The 20,722-nt window shown below is 42.6% G+C and overlaps 2 protein-coding genes across 4 annotated transcripts in view; both read right to left on the minus strand.

Annotated features, from left to right (window-relative positions):
- Nucleotides 1–3,372, minus strand: part of LOC116847727 (lamin Dm0-like) — an 8,954-nt gene extending 5,582 nt beyond the window's left edge. The window contains exon 1 of one of the 2 annotated variants that reach the window (XM_032823029.1): nucleotides 2,708–3,372. In XM_032823029.1, coding sequence (XP_032678920.1) covers nucleotides 2,708–3,150 — 443 coding nt within the window. In that variant the 5' untranslated portion in view covers nucleotides 3,151–3,372. The remainder of the gene's footprint in view (nucleotides 1–2,707) is intronic. The other variant, XM_032823027.1, reaches the window with a different exon arrangement.
- A 313-nt stretch (nucleotides 3,373–3,685) lies between these two features.
- The window catches only part of LOC116847724 (ribosomal protein S6 kinase alpha-5-like), a 27,448-nt gene continuing 10,411 nt past the window's right edge, over nucleotides 3,686–20,722 (minus strand). For both annotated transcript variants that reach the window (XM_032823023.1, XM_032823022.1), the window contains exons 2-7: nucleotides 10,375–10,455; nucleotides 10,038–10,256; nucleotides 9,583–9,698; nucleotides 9,146–9,346; nucleotides 8,617–9,045; nucleotides 3,686–8,509 (exon numbers count right to left, since the gene is read on the minus strand). In XM_032823023.1, the coding sequence (XP_032678914.1) occupies nucleotides 6,785–8,509; nucleotides 8,617–9,045; nucleotides 9,146–9,346; nucleotides 9,583–9,698; nucleotides 10,038–10,256; nucleotides 10,375–10,455 (2,771 nt within the window). In that variant the 3' untranslated portion in view covers nucleotides 3,686–6,784. The remainder of the gene's footprint in view (nucleotides 8,510–8,616; nucleotides 9,046–9,145; nucleotides 9,347–9,582; nucleotides 9,699–10,037; nucleotides 10,257–10,374; nucleotides 10,456–20,722) is intronic.

A 20,722-nucleotide genomic window follows, 5' to 3' on the forward strand; every position in this document is an offset into this window, starting at 1 on the left:
GGGGGGAAAGAGAGAGAGAGAGAAAGAGAGAGAGAGAGCAGTCCTCCCTCGCTCGAATCAAGGGCTGCTACACTCGTCCTTTTACAGGCGTTACACGTTCTCGTGCATAATGTCGGCCCGGCGGTGCACCGTTGTAAAATGGCCGACGCCGGGCGCATGATGTCATCCACGGTTTCGTACGGTGCTTTTTCCTACCGTCGTCGGATCGTCATTGATCCACACGACCAGAATTCCACGCCGTTCGAAAGCATTTTCGAGGTCGCGTCACCGTTCTTTTCGCGACTTATCCGCGTCGGAGCGTGAGATTAACGCAATCGCGCGCGCCGAACCGATATGCTGCTTCGTGTTTTTATGTATTTCGTTATCGTAAACCTATCTTATTCATGCGGGACAAGCGAAAAACATTTTCTTTTCATTCGTGTCACTTTTCAGCATCGTTAGCTTTGCGAATCGCAAGTTTTGAGAAATTTCTGCAAATGTACGAATGCTAAGCACGACAGTTGTGTATCGAAAAGTGACCGATGATCCTTTCGGTTCGTCGGCACCAATTTCTCTCGCGAGATGACAATGAATTGGCAATGCGATATGACAAGCATCATCACACGCATCATTGGATACGAAGGTTTTCTTGCGACTAAGCTAATCATTGGAAAGTCTCTCCTATAACGGCAAAACCCGTCGATGACGTCGGATCTACGTCGAGAGGCGGGTGTCTCAGCGAAGGAAAAGAAAGAGTAGTATTATGCTGTGTCACGACCAAAAATATCGTGACATTTAGCGCGATGTGAAAATGGGCCTTGCATACAGTGACTATCCCTTGTTCCAGCGGTTCTCACAACCGGCGATTCGATTCATGCACAATCGGCCATGAGATAGCGGAGTGTTTTGTGTCGAAACGCCAATAAGCCGACGCGCTCGCTTCAGAATCCCTTCGCCACGTCTTGGCATGGCAATATTTTGAAAGTCGTACGAATAAAAACTCAAATGCATAAATGAAAAGCGCAACCAAGAGCAACAACCGCCGGGTACTGTTGAACCACGTAAGGATGTAGAGATCGCACAGAATAGACCCCATATACAACGGTGGGTGCAAAGCAGGTATACGCACGGTGTTGTAGAAAAGTTTCGCTCTAGTGGGTCGAAATCGATCGAAACGATACGCTCTTTCGCATACATCCGGCTCACACAACCATGGTCGTGTGCGAGAAACAAAGTCAATGTTTTTAGGTCAGGTGATACACGTGCTGATATCATCACCGCATAGTAAGCGTGATGCAACCGCCGTAGTAACGTCACGCTACACCTCGTCCACGCCGACGAAAGCCGGGCCTCCGTTCATTCCGAGAGAACCGACACGCGTCCAAATTCCTCCTTACTCCACCTCACGCTAAATATCGACGTAAACCAACGTCCCTTTTCGCGATCCACTTTCACAAATGTTGATACTGACAAATAGCTAGACAAAAGACTTTTTAGACACTACATATTGTGTTCATCAAAATTTATGTCCCCCGAGGAATCAATCGTCGTGAAAAGAACCGATCGGCGCCACGGCTAATCCTGGCTAAAAACCAAGTACACGGTTAGTTACTATTCGACGATGAAACAAAACGTCCCGACTTACGAGAGGCCATCATCGATCGCGGCGCGAATTCTTGAACGTTGTATTATCAGATACAGTTGCCGGCGGTTACTATCCTGAACCCCATCTCTTTGTATCTGCGACGGTCGATCAATATATACACACAAATACACGTGACGCACAATCGCGTCTTTATCCGGAAGCGTGCATATACTATAAGTAAAAAAGATTTTCTCGACGAAAGAATCCAGATAATATCTATGTTGTGTTGCGCGATATAAATGATAACGCAGCGGCACAAAAGTATCGATCCATTCAAGTTAAGAATATTCGGCGCGTCTCTGCGAGTCGTTGCTAAGATGACCCAATTACACTTTTCTCATTCATCCCTTGTATTGTGTTGTGTAGTAATGCATTCTCTGCAATTTGCACATATGCCAGAAAAATGTTACTCGAATTCATAAACAATAGTTGATATGAGATATAGTCATTTTCACATTTTAAATGTGTGCAATCTCGAGCAAAGAAACGCGCGTATCTGACAACTTCTCAGAAATTGATTCAAGGAACGTGAGGTGAATCATGGCACACAACATTCAATGCCAAGTCGTATGTAAATGCGTTCGGAATAAGTAGACAAAAAAGAGAAAGGACATTCTTTCACGTTTCTACTAATACTGATGTAACAAGAGACTTGGGAGAAACTTGTGGTTGAAGCCGATGTACATTAATACATAATCTGGTAAGCACAAAAAAGACAATAAGAATACATCAGCTTGTATGTAAAAAGAAATAAATAAATAATTCGTCCTAGCTCATTTCTATCCTTTTGAAAACACGCATCTCGGGCTCTAGAATATTGAAATCCGAGCTTCGCTAATCACTGCTTCATGAGCGACGTAAACATGTAGTAATTACATAATATATGAATTTTACACCACAACTATTCTCCCCGAATATTTTGTAACATCTTCCAGTTGATACCTCTCAAGGCATCATCAACGATAGCAGTGATATATCTGTCAACGTTGCTCCCACTGATCGCTCAATTCGGTTAAACCCGACGGAACGGAGCAGAGCGGAGCGCATGTGAAACGCGCGTGCGCGCACTGCTGCTCAACTTACTTGCTCTTGAGATCTTCGTTGTCGTCCCACAAGCGTTTCGTGTCGATCTCGAGTTTGGCGCGTTCCCTGGCTGTCTCGTCGAGCAGTTTCCTCGCGTCGGAGAGCTCGTGCTCGTACATGGACTTGATGTTGGATACCTCCCGGGTGACCGTCTCTTGGGTGGTCTGCACCTCCCGCGTCAACCGGGAGTTCTCAGTCTCCAAGTGACGCACCTTGTCGATGTAACACGCCAAACGATCGTTAAGATTCTGCAAATCTTGCTTTTCTTGCAATCGAGAGTAGCGAGTAGGACTGAGCGGGCTGCCAGGTCGCCGGCCGCCGATCGGCGTCGACGTGCTCGCTGGCGGCGATTGCATGCTGCTGATCCCGGAGGACGAGGCGGCGGCGGCGGCGGCGGCAGCAGCGGTGGCGGCCGCGGTCTTCTTGCTCGACTTTGTCGACATATCTCGTTGACTCGTGTTCGCGGCGCGATTTCACTCTCGATTTTATCACGTGTTTACGCACACTGGCAAACAAAGAGGCAGTAACCGGCGTGCCTAGTCGTACTAACGAATCATCAACTCACTGTCGAAAAAAATCGGCGCGTCCGTATATCTCCCCACGACCGACACTCAGACACCTCACCGCTAAATGCGTACTACTGCCGCGAGCCAGCGCAACCAACGGTCCAACAAGAGCCGGGTTTCGTGCGTCGCCATAGGATGCCGCGGTACAGGGACGCTGCGCGATCGACCGTTGCGCATCTCGCGCCTGGCAAGTAGGCGCGACGTCGCGCCACGCGATTCGCGGCATCCGACACCAATGATGCTCGAGCGCCAATCGCGTCACCAGATTCACTGCAGCTTTTGGCGGGATCGTTGAATCGTACATTTATCGGCTACTTCTTTTTCACTTTTTCTTCATGCGAGTCCTCTGACCGCGCGCGATTCTTCGGGGTGTCGGGATAGGAGTGACATTATCGAAATAAACAAGCAACTCTATTATGTAAATAAATATCGCATCATGATGTATTTAACAACCAGTGGTAACAAAGGTAGGTGTGTCTCTTTTACATACTTGTAATAACAGAACAGCATTCTTGTACAGTACAAGTTGCATAATCTGTATAACTTTTTATATATATGTATATGTATATATATATATATATATATATATATATACACATACATACATACATACATACGTACATACATACATACATACATACATATATACATTCATTCATACATACATACATATATATATATATATGTATATATAATGTGTTTCTATACATGTGTGTACGCATGGCTTTGAACATTGAAGGAGTGTTCGTAACGTAACAATGATATATCACTAGAAAAAGAAAAAAACAGTTTGTTCTGTCGCACGCAGTTAATATAACCCATAAGAAGTAATAATTTTTGCAATACTAGATAAAAGTGTGTATGTGTGTGTGTATATACACACAGACATACACACGCGCATCTTCTTTTTTCATATGTGCATATATCTCTTTCTCCTTTTCTTAAAGAATATTACTTTCTAACGAAATGTATTATTAAATATATAATCGTACAATGGTTTTTCATTTTAAATATCTGTATATAATAACTAATATATATATATATATATATATATATATGTATATATATATATATATATATATATATATAATTTATGTGAAATTTTACGATATTTCACCTATGTACATAGCTTTATTTCACCGCTACATACCATACTTTTTTTTTGGTCTTACGAAGCAGTATTGCTTCGGTAGAAAGTTCTTTGGTAGAAGCATATGTTTTTTTCTCTCTCTCTCTCTCTGTTTCTCTCTCGCGTAACATTATTTCACATGGATAACACAAGACGTTACTCAATTAATGCGCGCGCATCTGTTCCCTGAGTTGGTATACAACCACTTTTCAGTCTTACCCATTTATTATTTCATTTCTCACAGCGATTGCCATCGAGTATAATATAGTCGTTTCTCTAAAAGTAAACAACACTATCCAATCGTATGAAAAAGAAGTTCTAGATTATAAATGTCTATCGATATAACAAACAAAATGTATCTCTCTTCTCCCTTGTGCCTTGTCACAGAAAATTGTGCAGACATTTCTAATCGTTGAAAACATAACGCGAGCAACAAAGGAGACAAAACTAACGAAACGGTTGCCAATCATTTTGACAACCTTGACAAATGATATAAATAATTCAAATTGGCAAAATTAAATATTTTACAATTATATGTAACTTGACAATTATATAGACCAATTTGTATAAAGACAGAATTTATTTTTGTCTAACTTATCTAATTGTCTCACTGATAAAAAAACGTTCAATTAATTCTAATCTGCTCTCTTATAGCATTTTGTCACAATTTATTCATCCCCATTCCATGTACCAAAAATGTTCATATATTCCTCTTCGAATACTACATAAATACAGATTAAGGTTCTTACGAAAAAATGTTGAATACTGAAGAGAAATTTTCCTTCTAATCTTACTTATTAACCTGATTTAAAATGATAGATATAAAACGATGACATAAGATTTAGGCTGTATTTCAATCGAAATCAATGTGAATTAATAAAAGATTTACAGTAAAATTTCGCGCGCACTGAATGTAATGTAATCTTATCGTCTTGTATCTATCATTTTAAACAGACTACCATCATGAATCACATTTTCTCTTTTTGCAAAAATTTGTCTGCAGAAATTAATACATAATAACGCTAGACACATAACATTTTCGTAAACATCATATAAATGAATTATAATTGCGACTTATTAAAAAAAAAAAAAAACTATAAGTATCATATAATCTTTATCCATCTATCTATAGATTATGTGATACCTTGAGTCTTTTGTGTGTGTGTGTGTGTGTGTGTGTGTGTAATATATATATATACATACATACATACATACATACATACATACATACATACATACATACATACATACATAAGTATATATATATATATATATATATATATACACATATACACACACGATAACATCTGAAAAAGAGCACTTGATTTATTGTACATCACTCGCATTCCTTCTTTCTTTTCTTTATAAATTATATTTTTGGTATTTATTTTTCCCTGCTAAATAATAAATTAATCTTTGTTATTAAAAAAGGGCTACTATTGATTAGCTCAATAATGGAAACAAAAAAAACTGTTCAAGATGCAATTGATGCAAAAATGTGATATATATAGTGCTTTTTTGTAAATAGTTATTGATATTGAGTTATTAAGTCGAGTTACTTATTACAGAAAATAATACGTTTATACGATATTTACGAAAGTATCCATCCATCTTCCATTCGCATTCATCTTTAGTACATCACATTGTTTTTGATGTACTTACATCAGAGTGAGTTTTTCGAGGCACATTAACCATATATATATTATATATATATGTGTATATATTATATCAACATTCATAAGAAGCGTCCATCCGTTAACATTTTCGTTTCAACTCTCGATTACTACCGTCATCTACGCGTTCGTCGAACAGCAACACGTGCCAGAAGAATATTCTCACCATATAGACAATTCTAACCATCTCCCTTTCTATTAATCACAGGCAACCCCATTTTATAATGTAACAAAACAATTTGAGTTCCTCGTGACCCACCTATTTGCGATAGCATACGGTAATAAAAATAAAATTTTATACATACAATTGCATAAATTCTCGCAGAAACATCTTATCATTAAGACCCTGCCCATAGTCTGATACGGCATTTTCACGCACCTTCCATTGTCCTAATTGATATCTAAGTTAGTAGCGAGAATGCATTCTTGTAACATGTATATATCTTCAAACTTGTGTGTATGCATTCCTATGTACATACAATATACTAAAAATATTTAGCATGCGCGCGCGCGCGCGCACACACACACACACACACACACACACACATACACATCACACACGCTCACTACACACGCTTTTTATCTCTCAAGATAGGAATGATATAATGCTAGCGTCTCGTACGAACGAACGCCAAAGGCAGCAGTTTCACATATCATGTAAAATGCATAGGAAACAAAGTGAGCCAGTCATCGAACCAGCGTAAGAAAACTAATCTCTATCCGCGCTGAGGCGTTTGGACCGCTTGCTGCCCTTCTGCTTCCTATGGATATTAGTTTCCGCATCACCTTGTGCAGACTCGTTCGACTCGAGGGAACTGTCGGAACTGCTTAACGCTGCCAGTTCCAACTTACGTTTTCTCGATCGCGTCAATGGCCCGTTGCTAATGTCGTCACTGTTTTCGCAACATTCGCTATCCATGTCGCGTTTGTGCCGCTGCGGTTTCGTCGGAGCTTTACGGCGATATAAGTCGACGTTGCGTCTGCGTCGTTTTTTACCAACGATATCCTGCAATGAGATTCTGGGAGAATTCGATTCGGAAGAAGAAGACAGAGAGCTGAGATACTCGGTCACATGATCCTCGTTAAAATCGAAGACGCTCGGTTGGGCCGGCGAGGCGGAAGTGGTCGCGTTACTCGTCGAAGCGCTTGGCGGTCGTAGCAATAGAGCCGACGGCGGACTCGAGGAAGTGTTGGATGTCGAGGAGGACACCGAGCTGGAAGTGGAACGTTTTTGCAGCTTGCGACGCTGAGCAAGCTTGGCACCGTCGACCTCGCGCAAACGGAAGCCTTCGACAGCGCGTTCACATGTCGAACTGGCGTTGGTGGTGGTGATGGTAGTGGTGGTAGGTGTAATGAGAATGGAAGTGGTACTGGCGGCGGCGGCGGCGGCGGCGGCGGTGGTGGTAGTGGCGGTGGTCGTGGTGGTAACGATGGTGTTAATGGCGATGGTGGTGTGGTCGCGCGGGAAACTCGTCATCGCACTGAGACCTGTCAAAGGATGACTGAATCCCACTAGCCACGGGTGACTCGCGAGCGCGCTCGCGGTAAGCCTTTTGCTGGGATCTAACGTCAACAGTCCTTTCATCACCTCTTTCACTGAAGCAGACAGATGATTCCAAGCGCTACCGTCAAAATCGATTTCGCCCGTACGAATGCGCGTCGCGAGGTCGGGTGAGCCGGTACCGAACGATTGATTGCCCGACAGCATAAAGTAGAGAATGGCGCCCAAACTCCATAGATCGCAGCCCTCGTCGTACCCTTGTCCGGTCATCACCTCCGGTGCAGCGTACGGAAGCGTAAAGCAGGGTGTGCGGAGCGGTTCGCAGCTGCGCTTTATGCGAGCGAAGCCAAAGTCCACTATCTTGACCGGCGAATCTTCGCCCTTGTGCGCGAACACAATGTTCTCTGGCTTGAGGTCGCGATGCACCACGCATCGCGCGTGCATATACTGTACCGCGGATACCAGCTGTCGTATCACTCGACGTGCCTGCTCCTCCGTGAAGCGTCGCCGTTGTCGCAACAATTCCCCACCCGACAACAGCTCCATCACAAGATAAGTGTGCACTCCGTCTTGGTAAACATCTATTAGCTTCACTATGTTTGGGTGACCCTGACAAACGCGCAGTAGATTCGGCTCTCGAACGCAGTTGACTCTACGGCTGATGATCTTTACCGCAAATTCCTGTTGGGTCTTCCGATGGCGACAGCGCAGGCAAACGGAAAAACTGCCGTCGCCTAGAGCTTTTTCGCGCGGGCTCACTTCGTACTGCTGCAAGAAGGACGAGTCTTCCAGACACGTTGGAATCACGGGAGCCGACATACGCGACGACTCACCGCTAGTCGTGTCAATCCCTTGAAGCGTGCTTTCTTTAAATATGTGGTTGCTCACCGCATTGTCGGCGAATCTTGTCGAAGGTGCCACGTACGAATAACCCTAAAACAAATAAATTGTTGCGCGTTGTTGATTATTACACTGCTGGTTTCTCGAGTGTCCAACTAGTCGTGTTATTATACATCGCGCGCGCGTGTCCGAACACTTACCCTGAAAATCTTGTCGTGATTAGGCGGAACAACCGCCGGGCTGTAGGCGACGGCCATTTTTGTGAACTCGTCCGAAAAATTACTGGTATCCAATTCGTGTTGGATACGAGGAACGAAGGGCGGCTTAATCTGCCTCTTCTCCAGCGCTTCCCAGCTGAAGGGTAGCGGCGCATTCTTAAAGAAAGGATGCTCCTTCAACTCGTTGGCGTCCTGTGGTCCACCGCCCAGTCTTCGTCGTGGGTCCTTGACGAGCAAACGGTTGATAAAGTCACGTACCGTCGGACTCAGGTAGTCCGGCATCGGCGGCTCCGTCTTCAATATCCTCCTCGAGATTTCCTGCTGCGAGTTGCTCTCGCCTTCCACCGTGAAAGGCGACGAACCCGTCAGTAGCTCGTACGTTAGCACGCCTACGCTCCACCAATCGACAGCCTGTGATTAGACAGCCGATGTGAGATTAGAATTTTCGTTCGCAAAAGAAAACACAACAATCGTCGTTGACACAACAGTGTTACTCGCCGCTGTTACTTACGATATCGTGACCGGCTATGCCTCCTCGCACTACTTCCGGTGCCATATATTCGATAGTTCCGCAAAACGAGTAAGCTCGTGCATTGCCGTTCCTTTCATGCGGCAGAAACTCCTTACTGAGCCCAAAGTCTGTCAGTACAATGTGTCCTTCTCGATCGAGCAATATGTTCTCCAGCTTGATGTCTCGATAGATGATGCCGAGCTATAACAAGTTTATGCAATATTTATAAGCTTCTCCCTCTTAGGTTAGATCTGATCGCGAAGCGATCTTTGTACAAATCACGATTAAGCCATTTATTCAACAATGTTGTGCAATGTCTAAAGTGAATTCGTTGTTATATGCATGCGACGACGTGCGCGCATAAAGCAATCTTGTTATTTTTGCAGTCTTGTTATCTTTCACGAGAATGCGTCGCTGTATCTTGTGAAGCCACGTACCTTGTGAAGATGTTCCAGCGCCAAAATAATTTCGCCAACATAAATGCGCACTTCATTTTCCGGAAACTGTTCACGAAGGTACAAATGCGTAAACAATTCACCGCCGTTCACATAATCTGAAAATAGAAATTATGTTCACATTTATTTTGCGACATTAATGAATAATGAGATATCGGCGCAAGATAACGAAATGCACAGAATCAGCACACAGACGCGCTGAAATGTGCACATTTAGATTTTTATAAGAAATATATGCACGATACTTATATTTCCGTGAATTTTTTTTTCAAGCTAATAAATTAGAAATAGCTTGACATTTTTCTCACTTGTGCTACTGAATGCTATATATATATATATATATATATATATATATCTTTCTTTTTTCATAACTAATTCTATTTCTTCCAATTTGTTTGTTATCTATCTCCCTTACAAGTTGGATTAATTAAAGTTACCTAAAATTAGGTGAAGTTTCGCGTCAGTCTGAAATGCGTAGTGTAAGGTCACTAGGAAGGGACTGTCCCTGACGGCCTCCAGAACTTGTCTCTCCGTCTTTGTATGCTCGGTCGTTTTTTTCTTCTGCACGATGGCAGCCTTCTTCAGGACTTTCATGGCGTAAAGCTTGCCAGCGTCATTACCCGTCCTCTTTCGCACCAGGAAAACCTTGCCGTAAGCTGTAGCAAGCAAATATAAAGTGGTCAATAGAAGCGTGACATAAACGTTGCGACTTAAATGAGGGTAAATGAGAATGAGAAATCCGTTTAGCCATATTGCGAATAAGAAGTTTATTACCTCCAGTACCAAGAACTTTGAGCAGATCAAAGTGCGTCATATCCACCCTCTGGTTCCTACCCTCTGGTTCGGCCAGATTCACTGTAACAGAGAAACATATTTCGTAAGACACTCGTATTAAGGAGACGTTCTTAGCTGCGAGAAAAGGAATTGTTGATCTCGCAAGTATGAACCGGCGAGAAACTTTTCGAGGGGCAATGAGAAAGCGCTCATTCTTCTTTCGAACGCTATATACGATACGATATGTTGGAAAAACGACATACGAGGAAAAAGAAAACATTTCGAATGTCCGTGTGGGGCGGTGCGTCGAGCGCTCGGGCGCGTGGAATGGAATGCCGCTTATTCGACGTGTCACGCGCAAAGATACAAGCACCTGCGATGCGGCTAATATCGGCAGGTGCGCCGTCATGAATGCACACGCGAGCAATTCACCGTCACTGCCACGCTGCACTTTGGCAGTGTGCACGTATCTACTACGTACGTAGCCTGAGTCGCCACTAATTCAACATACATCTATCCACCTAATAATAATAATTACGTAATAATAGTATGTCTATAGTGTAACAATTTCCCTCAGTTTACATACAGAGTATTTCGAGAAGCAAAACATAAATGACATTCAATGTGAGATATCGGCTCGATAGATCAATAATAATGATTTTCTTTGTTTTATGGCGCGAAGAGAAGGGGAAGAGCTGTTCGTTTTGTCGAATCATTCGATGACGACGCAAAAAGTTGGGACCTCGAGATTACGAAGGTGGCGCAAGTAGGTCGTGATTCTGCACAGCAATTATTCCGTTAAACAGCATTGCCACTTTCACTTTTGCTTCTTTTTTTTTTACCTCTGTGCCTCTACCCTCTGCGCATTTTGTATTCCGCGAGAAGAGACGTGTGGTGTTCAGCCAGGTTCCGCTAAATTAGCGCAAAGAAATTATCGCCAGGGATCTCACGCTGAGATTTCACCGCGGAATCGAGTTCCGTGGTCGCTGAAATCCATCTGATTGGATTAAACGAAATTTCTGCTGAAATACGAACGAACCGATTGACGTGTTATCAGAATTCACTGATAAAAATATTATTCGAAATTATGGAAGTTATGTTGAACGAAATTCTCGCAACTCCGCAAGCGGAGTTTTGTCTACGTTTCACCAAAAACATATTTGGCAGCCAAACGATGATTGTCCTTGATAATCTGCGAGTCGACGGACTAACACGGCGTTACATTTATAAATCGCGCGTTAGAGAACCGTGCGCGTTTGAGATCGACTTTCAATCGATGGAAAGGAAAAATAAAACGCAATTTACGCTGATACCCTTTCAATTGCGAACGAGAGATTCACGAAACCGGACAATTTCTCACGAGCGCGATTACGTAATATCCCGGGCGACGCGAAGAGTATCGGACAATTAAGCGGCGAAAGCGCGCGCGCGCGCGCGGGTGGTGATGGACGTGATGGTGCGCGAGATCGGGGTTCGTCGCGGGTGTCCCCGGCCCTGACTGCCAGCCGAGAATGCGTGTCAAGGTAGTAAAGGAGACCACCACCGTCCGTCGCGGCGTACCTACGCTCGATCATCGCGAGCTCGCGAGCTCGCGGGTGACCCACTTGCCCGTTCCGTTCTGTTCCGAGATTGCGTTTTCGTGGATTACAACGTGAATTTCGTCGGCCGATCGTCGTTTCGATCCGCTCGTCGTCGTCGTCGTCGTCGTCGTCGTCGTCGTCGTCGTCGTCGTCGTCGTTGCCTCGATTCGACGCGGCGCCTCCTTCGTCGAGCCCGCGTGAGCTCGCTACTCTCCGTTACTTCTCAACGGCATTCCACCACACAGCTCCTCTTCTCCCTCCTTTACTTCTCTCGCTCCTGAATAATGAGTTCTCTTTTTTCGAGACTCGATCGCAAGAAAAACAATCGGGAGAAGAATGTACCGTAATTTCGCGAGATATCGGCTGGCTGGTAGGTAACGCGCGCGCGAGACAAGCTGCTCCTCCCCCGAAACGAAAGATACATATTCCGGTTAGCGTCAGAGAAAGTAAATCGAACGTGTTCTTACGACCTCTCAGATCTCAAAGTGCTATCTCGCGCCATTTCGCGGATCGTTAGCATTGCTTTGTAGCTGGCGAGCTGGAATTCGTCACACGATCGTCAGACGTCGCCCCGTTGTCACTTTTAATCCACACCGCAAGAGTACGTGGTGTGCACGCACCTCTCAGAGCGGCGGCGCGAATACGCGTCACGGAAGTTCCGCTTTTGTCCGACCCAGATAGGCCGGCATTCACTCGCTATTTCGTAACGGGACCGACTACTTTCTTTCGCCGGTCGTACGCTCCGGACGGCGGCGGCGGCGGACCGATTACACGTGCATGCACAATACGTAGCCGCGAGGAACCGCCATCCCAAACCCGCTATCGCTAACGATTGCGGGGCGCCGCGATCCCAGCGAGCAATGGCAAGCGAAATATATAGCAAATGCTTATTTTCATTAAAAACAACCGGTAAATTCGTTATTCTAGAGCAACATATCATGCGTATATCATGTAATGTACGCACGAAAATTTAATATGATCATTACAAATTAAAATGCCTGACGTCGCATCGTTTCAATGAAAATCGCTCAGTTTAGTGAAGCTTGAATTTGTGTACATGAAAGTTTTTGAATAATTTAAAAATAATGTAACGTTGTCGCGGTTCCACCGCGACGAGATGTCGGTGATATTTAGAGTAATACTGCAAAAGAAAATATTGAGAAAAATGCAAAAGTTTGCAGCATCATCACTCGATCAAGGTTACAAACGACGACTATCCGCAGTTGACAAAAAGCCCTCTCCAGTTCGGGCGGGAGGATTAGATCCTGGCTCGGACAAAGTGCTTCTCTCACCGTGCCCTTCGCGACGATCACGGAAAAGAGGGTGCGAAGAGCCGGGTGTTACCGTTACTCGCCGTACCGTATCGTCTCGCCGATTGTCTCGCGCACGTGCGTCGTGCGGCTACACGTGGTACAAGTTGCGACGAGCGTGGTTACTACTATCTCGCTTAATCGGGCCGAGATAGAAACATTACGTCAGTAACATGCGCGCCAACACACGCGCGCCGACGTTACGACCGAATCGAGCGTACTACGTGAAAAGTGCCAGCATTTCCCCCTCCTTCCCCCCTCTCTCTCTCTCTCTCTTTCTTTCTACTCTATGCACAGGTTGATGCATCTCACTGTTTCTCTTGCCGTACTCGTGAAAAGCACGAGGAAAGAAATTCCTCTTACAGCGGCCCATCGCTCTATATATAATACTCGCTCTCGCCTGACGACGTCAGGCACAAAGATGTGAATACGATCGCGGACGCTGATGATACAAGAAGAACGCAATAATGCGCTCGATAATCTGTTGGAGAAACGTTCGATCGCCTCTAAGCGCCTGAGGCGGTCACAAGCGCGTCCACGTGTGCACGTATCGCGAGGCAAAGCCGCTCTAGATATTCAATCGGTATTTATCGGATGTCGTGCGCCCCCCGCGTGCTTGCTATTGATTTGTTGCGATTTTATATTTAGACACACGAACGCGCGCGAACTCGCGTCGGACCGGCTTGTTTACTCGCCACATTTCTTCGGCGGACCGGTGAGAAAAAAATAATCCTTGCTGTTTTGATCGTGAACGGCAGAGAGTCCACGCCCGCGAACGCTATCCCCGAGAAAGAGACGCGGCGTTCTAGTCGCTCGGATCGAGTAACCCTGTATATATAGTTTTGTCTGGATATACACACAAGTCTTTTAAATTTCAAATTCGCGAAATGTCGCACACGTGTCGCGAATATTAATTCACCTTACGACGTAATTATTCCAAGAGAACCGGCCGCACCGACTCCGTAACGTGACATAACGAACGTTCCGCGTATTACGTGTATGTCACTCGCGTTGTCTCTCTCCTGTTGCATCATCATCGTTGCATTATCGACGAATCTCACAAGTGTATTCGAGATGTCGGCTGCAGCGACCACCGCCGCCGCCGCCGCCGCCGCGATGCAAATAATTGATAACGAGACAAAAATTCGCTCTCTCGACACTCTTTAATATTTCTCTTTTAATTTCTGGTTAGAACTCTTTCGTTATAATAATGGTTGCTCCACTTGTTCTCTCTTTTCCATTTTTCTTTTCTCTTTCCTTTACGTCGTATTTATATTGCTTTGTTAGAAGTTTGCTTTGTCGGACAGAAGCGTTTCTGAGATTCTCAGTGACGTTGCACATTTCTCTTGCGTTCCGCGCGTTTAGTACGCCACCACCGCGAAACTCTTCTCACCAAGATTCTTGTTTTATAAGGCATTGGTACTAATGGTGCTGAAAAACCCTCCTCTTTCGACAGTTTTCGAACATTTTAATAATTACAGGATACAATAATTGAAACTCTGCAATTATCCGAGCTGTAAAGCGCATCGTAAAATACTTTTTCATCGAAATGATTCTCTTTTGCGTCAAGTTTTTCTCGGGAGAGATAAATTGTCCAATCGACGAACCGTAGATTGTGACGTACGCTCCATAATCTTTATGCTCTAAACAAGCTTATCACAGAATGTGCATGACATTTTACTTGTAAGTGCCAATAACTAAATACATTTTTTCGATTCGAGCAAGCAAACCGTGTGTTTATCCGATTAAATTGCATTAATAGTTGTGAAGGGAATTCTTTTAGGAAGACGGACAATTATCGCACATATCGATACTGTCAATTGCAATCAATTACTATCGCATTTGATTTATCACGCATGTATCAATCGCCACGCAGTGGTGTCAAATCAAATTTCATATTTCAACGAAGCCTATGATTTGATCAATCCATTTTTCTCTTTCCAAAATGAAAGTTAATGATGATTTTTTCTAAATCGGATATAAAATAGATTTAGAAATTTTTTTTAATCAAACAGTAGACAATACATTTCATATCTCATCCGACTTAACATCAGGGATAAATATTGTTACTGAAATGAAGTACTCAAACCCCGGCTTGAAAATAGTCATGCAGACTGAAATATGTACTCACTAAAGACTTATCTTCGCTTAACAAACGATATTAATTGAAATAGTTGAAAATTTTAGTAAATTATTGAATTAAATAAAACTAAATTATTACTATCATGTTATCAATTTTTTCATTAATTATTGTTATTCATTAATTAATGTTGAGCTTCCGTATCTTATCGAAATTGTTTGGTTGAGGCAAATTTCTCTATTTCCAACTTCCTTATTTCTTATTTAGAGGAAGAGTAGAACGAAAGAGAAAAATCGACAGAGTTGTAAGGTTCACAGAAAAGAGAAACTTTTGTAGAAAAGATAAAAGAAAGAAAGGATATCGATTCAGTTTTTCAGACTACAATGTGTCCCGGTCTATTGACACGTCAACGTGCGCTCCGAGTTGTCTTTAATGTACAAAAATTATCTTGCCGATTTTTCACGTTTCACTTTGCTGTCCCTGAAAGAAACCTATAATTTTCCAAATTCCTATTTCCACAAAATTTCGCAGTGTTCTCGCAGTAGCCTTTGTTTGCGAATCAGCAAAAAATGGAATCCAAAACCGGTCGATCCGGACAAATAATTGTCGACCGTCCCAATGTCACGAATGTAGTACGGACGATTATCGTAGAGTACACAGATACATGCGCGCGATGCGGGTTCTATAAATAGAAATACGTTTAACGCTACATGCACACACGAGTCACTAAGTTTAGACGTTTTCAGGGATTTTCGCACGACACTCGTACGTATCTCGTCAATGTAAACGCTCCGGCAATTAGTGTCCAATTTGTCGTGAGTTACGAACTTTTCCATAGGACATCTTCGGGGTGAGGGGGAGGAGGGAGAAAGAGAGCCTCGCCAAATAATACGGAGGATTTAGACCGTAGTTATTTTACATGTTTCATTCAAGCGGAAATATTCAACTGAAAGCATAGTGGGAAGATAGTGTGTACCGGTAGTGTGTTTGCGTTACAGTTGCCCCGATTACGGCGAGAACGCTGCGAAATTTTGTGGAAATAGGAATTTGGAAGATTATAGGTTTCTTTCAGGGACAGCAAAGTGAAACGTGAAAAATCGACAAGATGATTTTTGTACATGAAAGACAACTCGGAGCGCACGTTGACGTGTCAATAGGCCGGAACACATTGTAGTCTCGAAAATTGAATCGATATCCTTTTTTTCTTTTCTATTTTCTGCGAAAGTTTCTCTTTTCTGTGAAACTTACAACTCTGTCGATCTTTCTCTTTCGTTCTACCCTTCCTCTAAATAAGAAATAAGGAAGTTGAAAATAGAGAAATTTGCCTCAACCGAACAATTTCGATAAGAAGCTCAACAATAATTAATGAAAAAATTGATAACATGATGGTAATAATTTAGTTTTATTTAATTCAATAATTTACTAAAATTTTCAATTATTCCCACGTTATCGATGCCGAAACATGGCCGACTTAATTTCGCGTCAATTCCTTCTTATCCATAGTAATCTCGAGCTTTTTTACTTAGCTTATTAGCTCTCTTACTCGACGGATTGTTTTATCGCACATGTGATCAAGGGTACGCATTGTCAATTTGACTAGAAAGAATCAGCGATCGCGAAGAAGCGCGTACTGTTAGCCGAGAGCTTCGGGTCGAGCGAAGCCTAGCTGCCTGAGGCTAATGAGATGAAATGTGAAAGTAACACACTGTTGCACACTGTTACTCTCACAAGCCAAATCTTAGTAAACGAGAGAGTTATGTCCGCTACGCTAAACTAATTTCACTCGTTTCGAGATGAAACGAGTTGTCTCGATCATCTCGATTTTGCTGAAACAAATCCCATCTATCAAGTCCTAAATGTACATATGTGCGATGCGACGGTAATTAGTTGACGTTAAAATCAGCGCGCGCACGTGCGCTACCACGTATAGCACTATACACGTCATGCGATATATCGGCGTTAGAAAGAACGCACAATATCCGTCGTCGAAAAGAAACGACACGATTGTACTATATATCGCACTTGGCGCATGATCGCTAATTTAGTCAATGCTAATGCGTTCCATCGGCTATGATACCACCACGATTTAACACATTCGATCACGATTCGAGAAAACTCTGTAAGAATCGATTAGAGAAACGATTCCCAAATGGGAATTTCCAAATTGATAATGGGAACATAGACAGAACCCAAGTGAAAAAAATTATGACTTTATCACGTCTTTCCAATCTTTACAAAAGACAAGAAAAAATATAACGAAAAGGAAAGAAAGGATGAGGAAAAAAACGATAGTTTTACGACCCTACCTCTACGGGGTAGGATGTTAAATGCCTTTTTAAATACCTGGTTAAATGCCTGGTGATTTAAACACAAAACACTGCGAAAAGTTACGACAAGACCGAAACAAATGGGCCAGATGTTACTCGGACATCACGTATAAAGAGAATATTATAGTTTCTCTTTTTTCATCATAAAAATTCTTTTTAATGTTACTATCTTGTTGGTACTTTGGGAAAATAGACGACCAATAAGACCCATCTTGCTAAGGAATATAGTTAATTCCGCTGGAAGCATAGCAAATTTCGATAGAAACGAATGTTTTAATAGCACATTTCACAGTTTCTAAAATATAAGTAGCACACATAAAATGAAAAGATAGTGAATTGATGCAAAATGTTAATCTATTCCTCACAATTACAAAATCCTATAGTAATTTTTATTATAAAATTCTCTCTGTGTAGATTTCCCGTAATCAGCCTGTGGAAAACTTTATAATGGAAAGTGCTGAAAAGTGTGATAAAAAAAGAAACGAAAAAAAGAAGAACAGAAAAAAAGAGAGGAATGAGGTATACTTACGACTGAGACAGAGTGTTATATGGCCTTTTGTAGTGACTTAGACATGAAAGATTGCGAAAGCATTGAGCCGAAACGAAGAGCACAGGTAGGAATTTCCAAATTGATAATGGGAACATAGACAGAACCCAAGTGAAAAAAATTATGACTTTATCACGTCTTTCCAATCTTTACAAAAGACAAGAAAAAATACAACGAAAAGGAAAGAAAGGATGAGGAAAAAAACGATAGTTTTACGACCGGGATAGGATGTTAAATGCCTTTATAAATACCTGGTTAAATGCCTGGTGATTTAAACACAAAACACTGCGAAAAGTTACGACAAGACCGAAACAAATGGGCCAGATGTTACTCGGACATCACGTATAAAGAGAATATTATAGTTTCTCTTTTTTCATCATAAAAATTCTTTTTAATGTTACTATCTTGTTGGTACTTTGGGAAAATAGACTACCAATAAGATCCATCTTGCTAAGGAATATAGTTAATTTCCCGTAATCCACCTGCCGCTTGGAAAAGATTATAACGCAAAGTGCTGCGAAGCACGACAGCGAAACGTCGGTGTATCCGCACACAGTGAGAATCGCGCTTACGATCGCGCGACGATTTCGTGTCATAACATTTAGTTCGAACATCCGCTACTTTTTGCAAGCATCCTCTCTCTTTCCTTCCTTTCTTTCTTCCTTCGGTAATGGCAAAGTACCACTGTAGGACCAAATTGAGGGGAGATAACGCTGTCGACAAAACGCTGTTGGATTCCCGCATCCGCGGATTCCCGTATCCACGATTGCTCGAATTACTTTCTGTCGCGCATGTACATGCATCGACCTGCGAACGATTGGCCACCGTTAAATTTTGCATCAACACGTGCGGAGAGAGCACATTGTCTCTATTCGTCCCATACGCGCACCCCATGCGAATTCAAGTTATCGATGACTTTATTATCATTTTCATTGGAGATGAACTATCGTAATCTTTTCCAGACTGTACGGAAAAGCACGTTTCATCTTCGTGCGACTATAGAAATCTGAATACACCAAACTATCCGATTTTTCATCGTTACCTTTATCTTCTTTCCTTATCTCGGATAAGCTGCGTCGCAACAGAAGTAGTAACGGTGATTGCGTGCCGCGTGTTTGTCCACAATCGTGAAATGGTGTTGCAACATCGACGAGAGTGCGTGCGCGACATGAATTTACAATCTGACGTGTCATTAAATTGCGATATTAACGATTATAATAACGCTCGATCGTTTGTTATGTAGTAAAGCATAAGAAGCGTCGCGAGAATGCGAAAGTAGATGAAAAAAAAAGAAGTGAGATTGCGAGAGTATCGAGTATCTGTAAAAACTTGCCCGTTCTCCTGGGCTGACTCGATTTTCAGATCGCCAGAAGCACGATGAAACAACAAGTGGCTCATTGGCCAGCGCGCTCCGTGTCGCTCCAAAGCGACAAATTGCACGAATCTTTCCCTCTCGCGAGAACAGTGGCCGCATAATTGTTCGCTTAATAATTGGAATATTCGCTGCTGGTGCGAATATTACAGCTTGGCTGTACAAGCGATTTTCGATCGCGTTTCGTAACAGAATCAGAGGCAAATATTACGCCACTGGATGTATCGAGTATACGTAACCATAGTCGAGCTCTCCTGGGTAAGATAATCGCGTCGCATCGCTGAAAAATATTACAGTGCCGCGTTCAGAATTCACAAACCGAACAAAGCAACCAACGAAGAGAAAGAGACATCCTAGTTTGTCACGAATTTATACATATCTCTCTGGTAAAAACAATATTCTCTTCTAGAGAGTACGCTAGTACTTCTAGAAAGTCAAAATAGGAAAAGAAATAGAACCGCGAGGGATATTTTAAACGCGCAGATCATCCTCTCGCGAAATCTTCATAATCTTTAGCAACTTCTCGGTGACTGTTGAACCTTCAACGTTCTCAAAGGTCTTGTTATCTATTTCACATCTGTAGACCCCTATTCTACGACTATTTAGCTTATTCTACGACAGCTTTGTTATCGTTACGTTGTCGTTTTAAGCAGATATCAGATATGGTAGAAAATATATGCAGTGACACGTCACGCTAGTAACATTATCGCTAGGAAATTTTAGTCATCCGTCAGTATATTATATATATTGTCATTATATATAATATACGGTAGAAAGGATTAGCAACGACACATCATGCTAGTAAAATTGTCGTTAAGAAATTACAGAATAGACCTACTGGAAGTTTACTTTGCCAAAATCTTTCAACACGTTCATTACCAACGTCTCATATGTGTGCAAAATTCTCTCTTTTTTTATGTTCACGTTAACAAATTAACTCTGTTTTATACAATTACGTGAGAAAAAAGAAAGAAAAAAATCAAGGTGGGCAAAGTCTCCCAATCGTGGTAGCAAACGTGTTAACGTGTTCAAACTAATCGAATTACTGTCAATCGCTGATTGATAACAAGCGCAAAAATAGAGAGAGAGAGAGAGAGAGAGAGAGAGAGAGAGAGAGAGAGAGAGAGAGAGA

The sequence above is a fragment of the Odontomachus brunneus genome, unplaced genomic scaffold, assembly GCF_010583005.1.
Source record: "Odontomachus brunneus isolate Ranch 3 - 2012 unplaced genomic scaffold, Obru_v1 Obru_scaffold_082, whole genome shotgun sequence".
NCBI lineage: Eukaryota > Metazoa > Arthropoda > Insecta > Hymenoptera > Formicidae > Odontomachus > Odontomachus brunneus.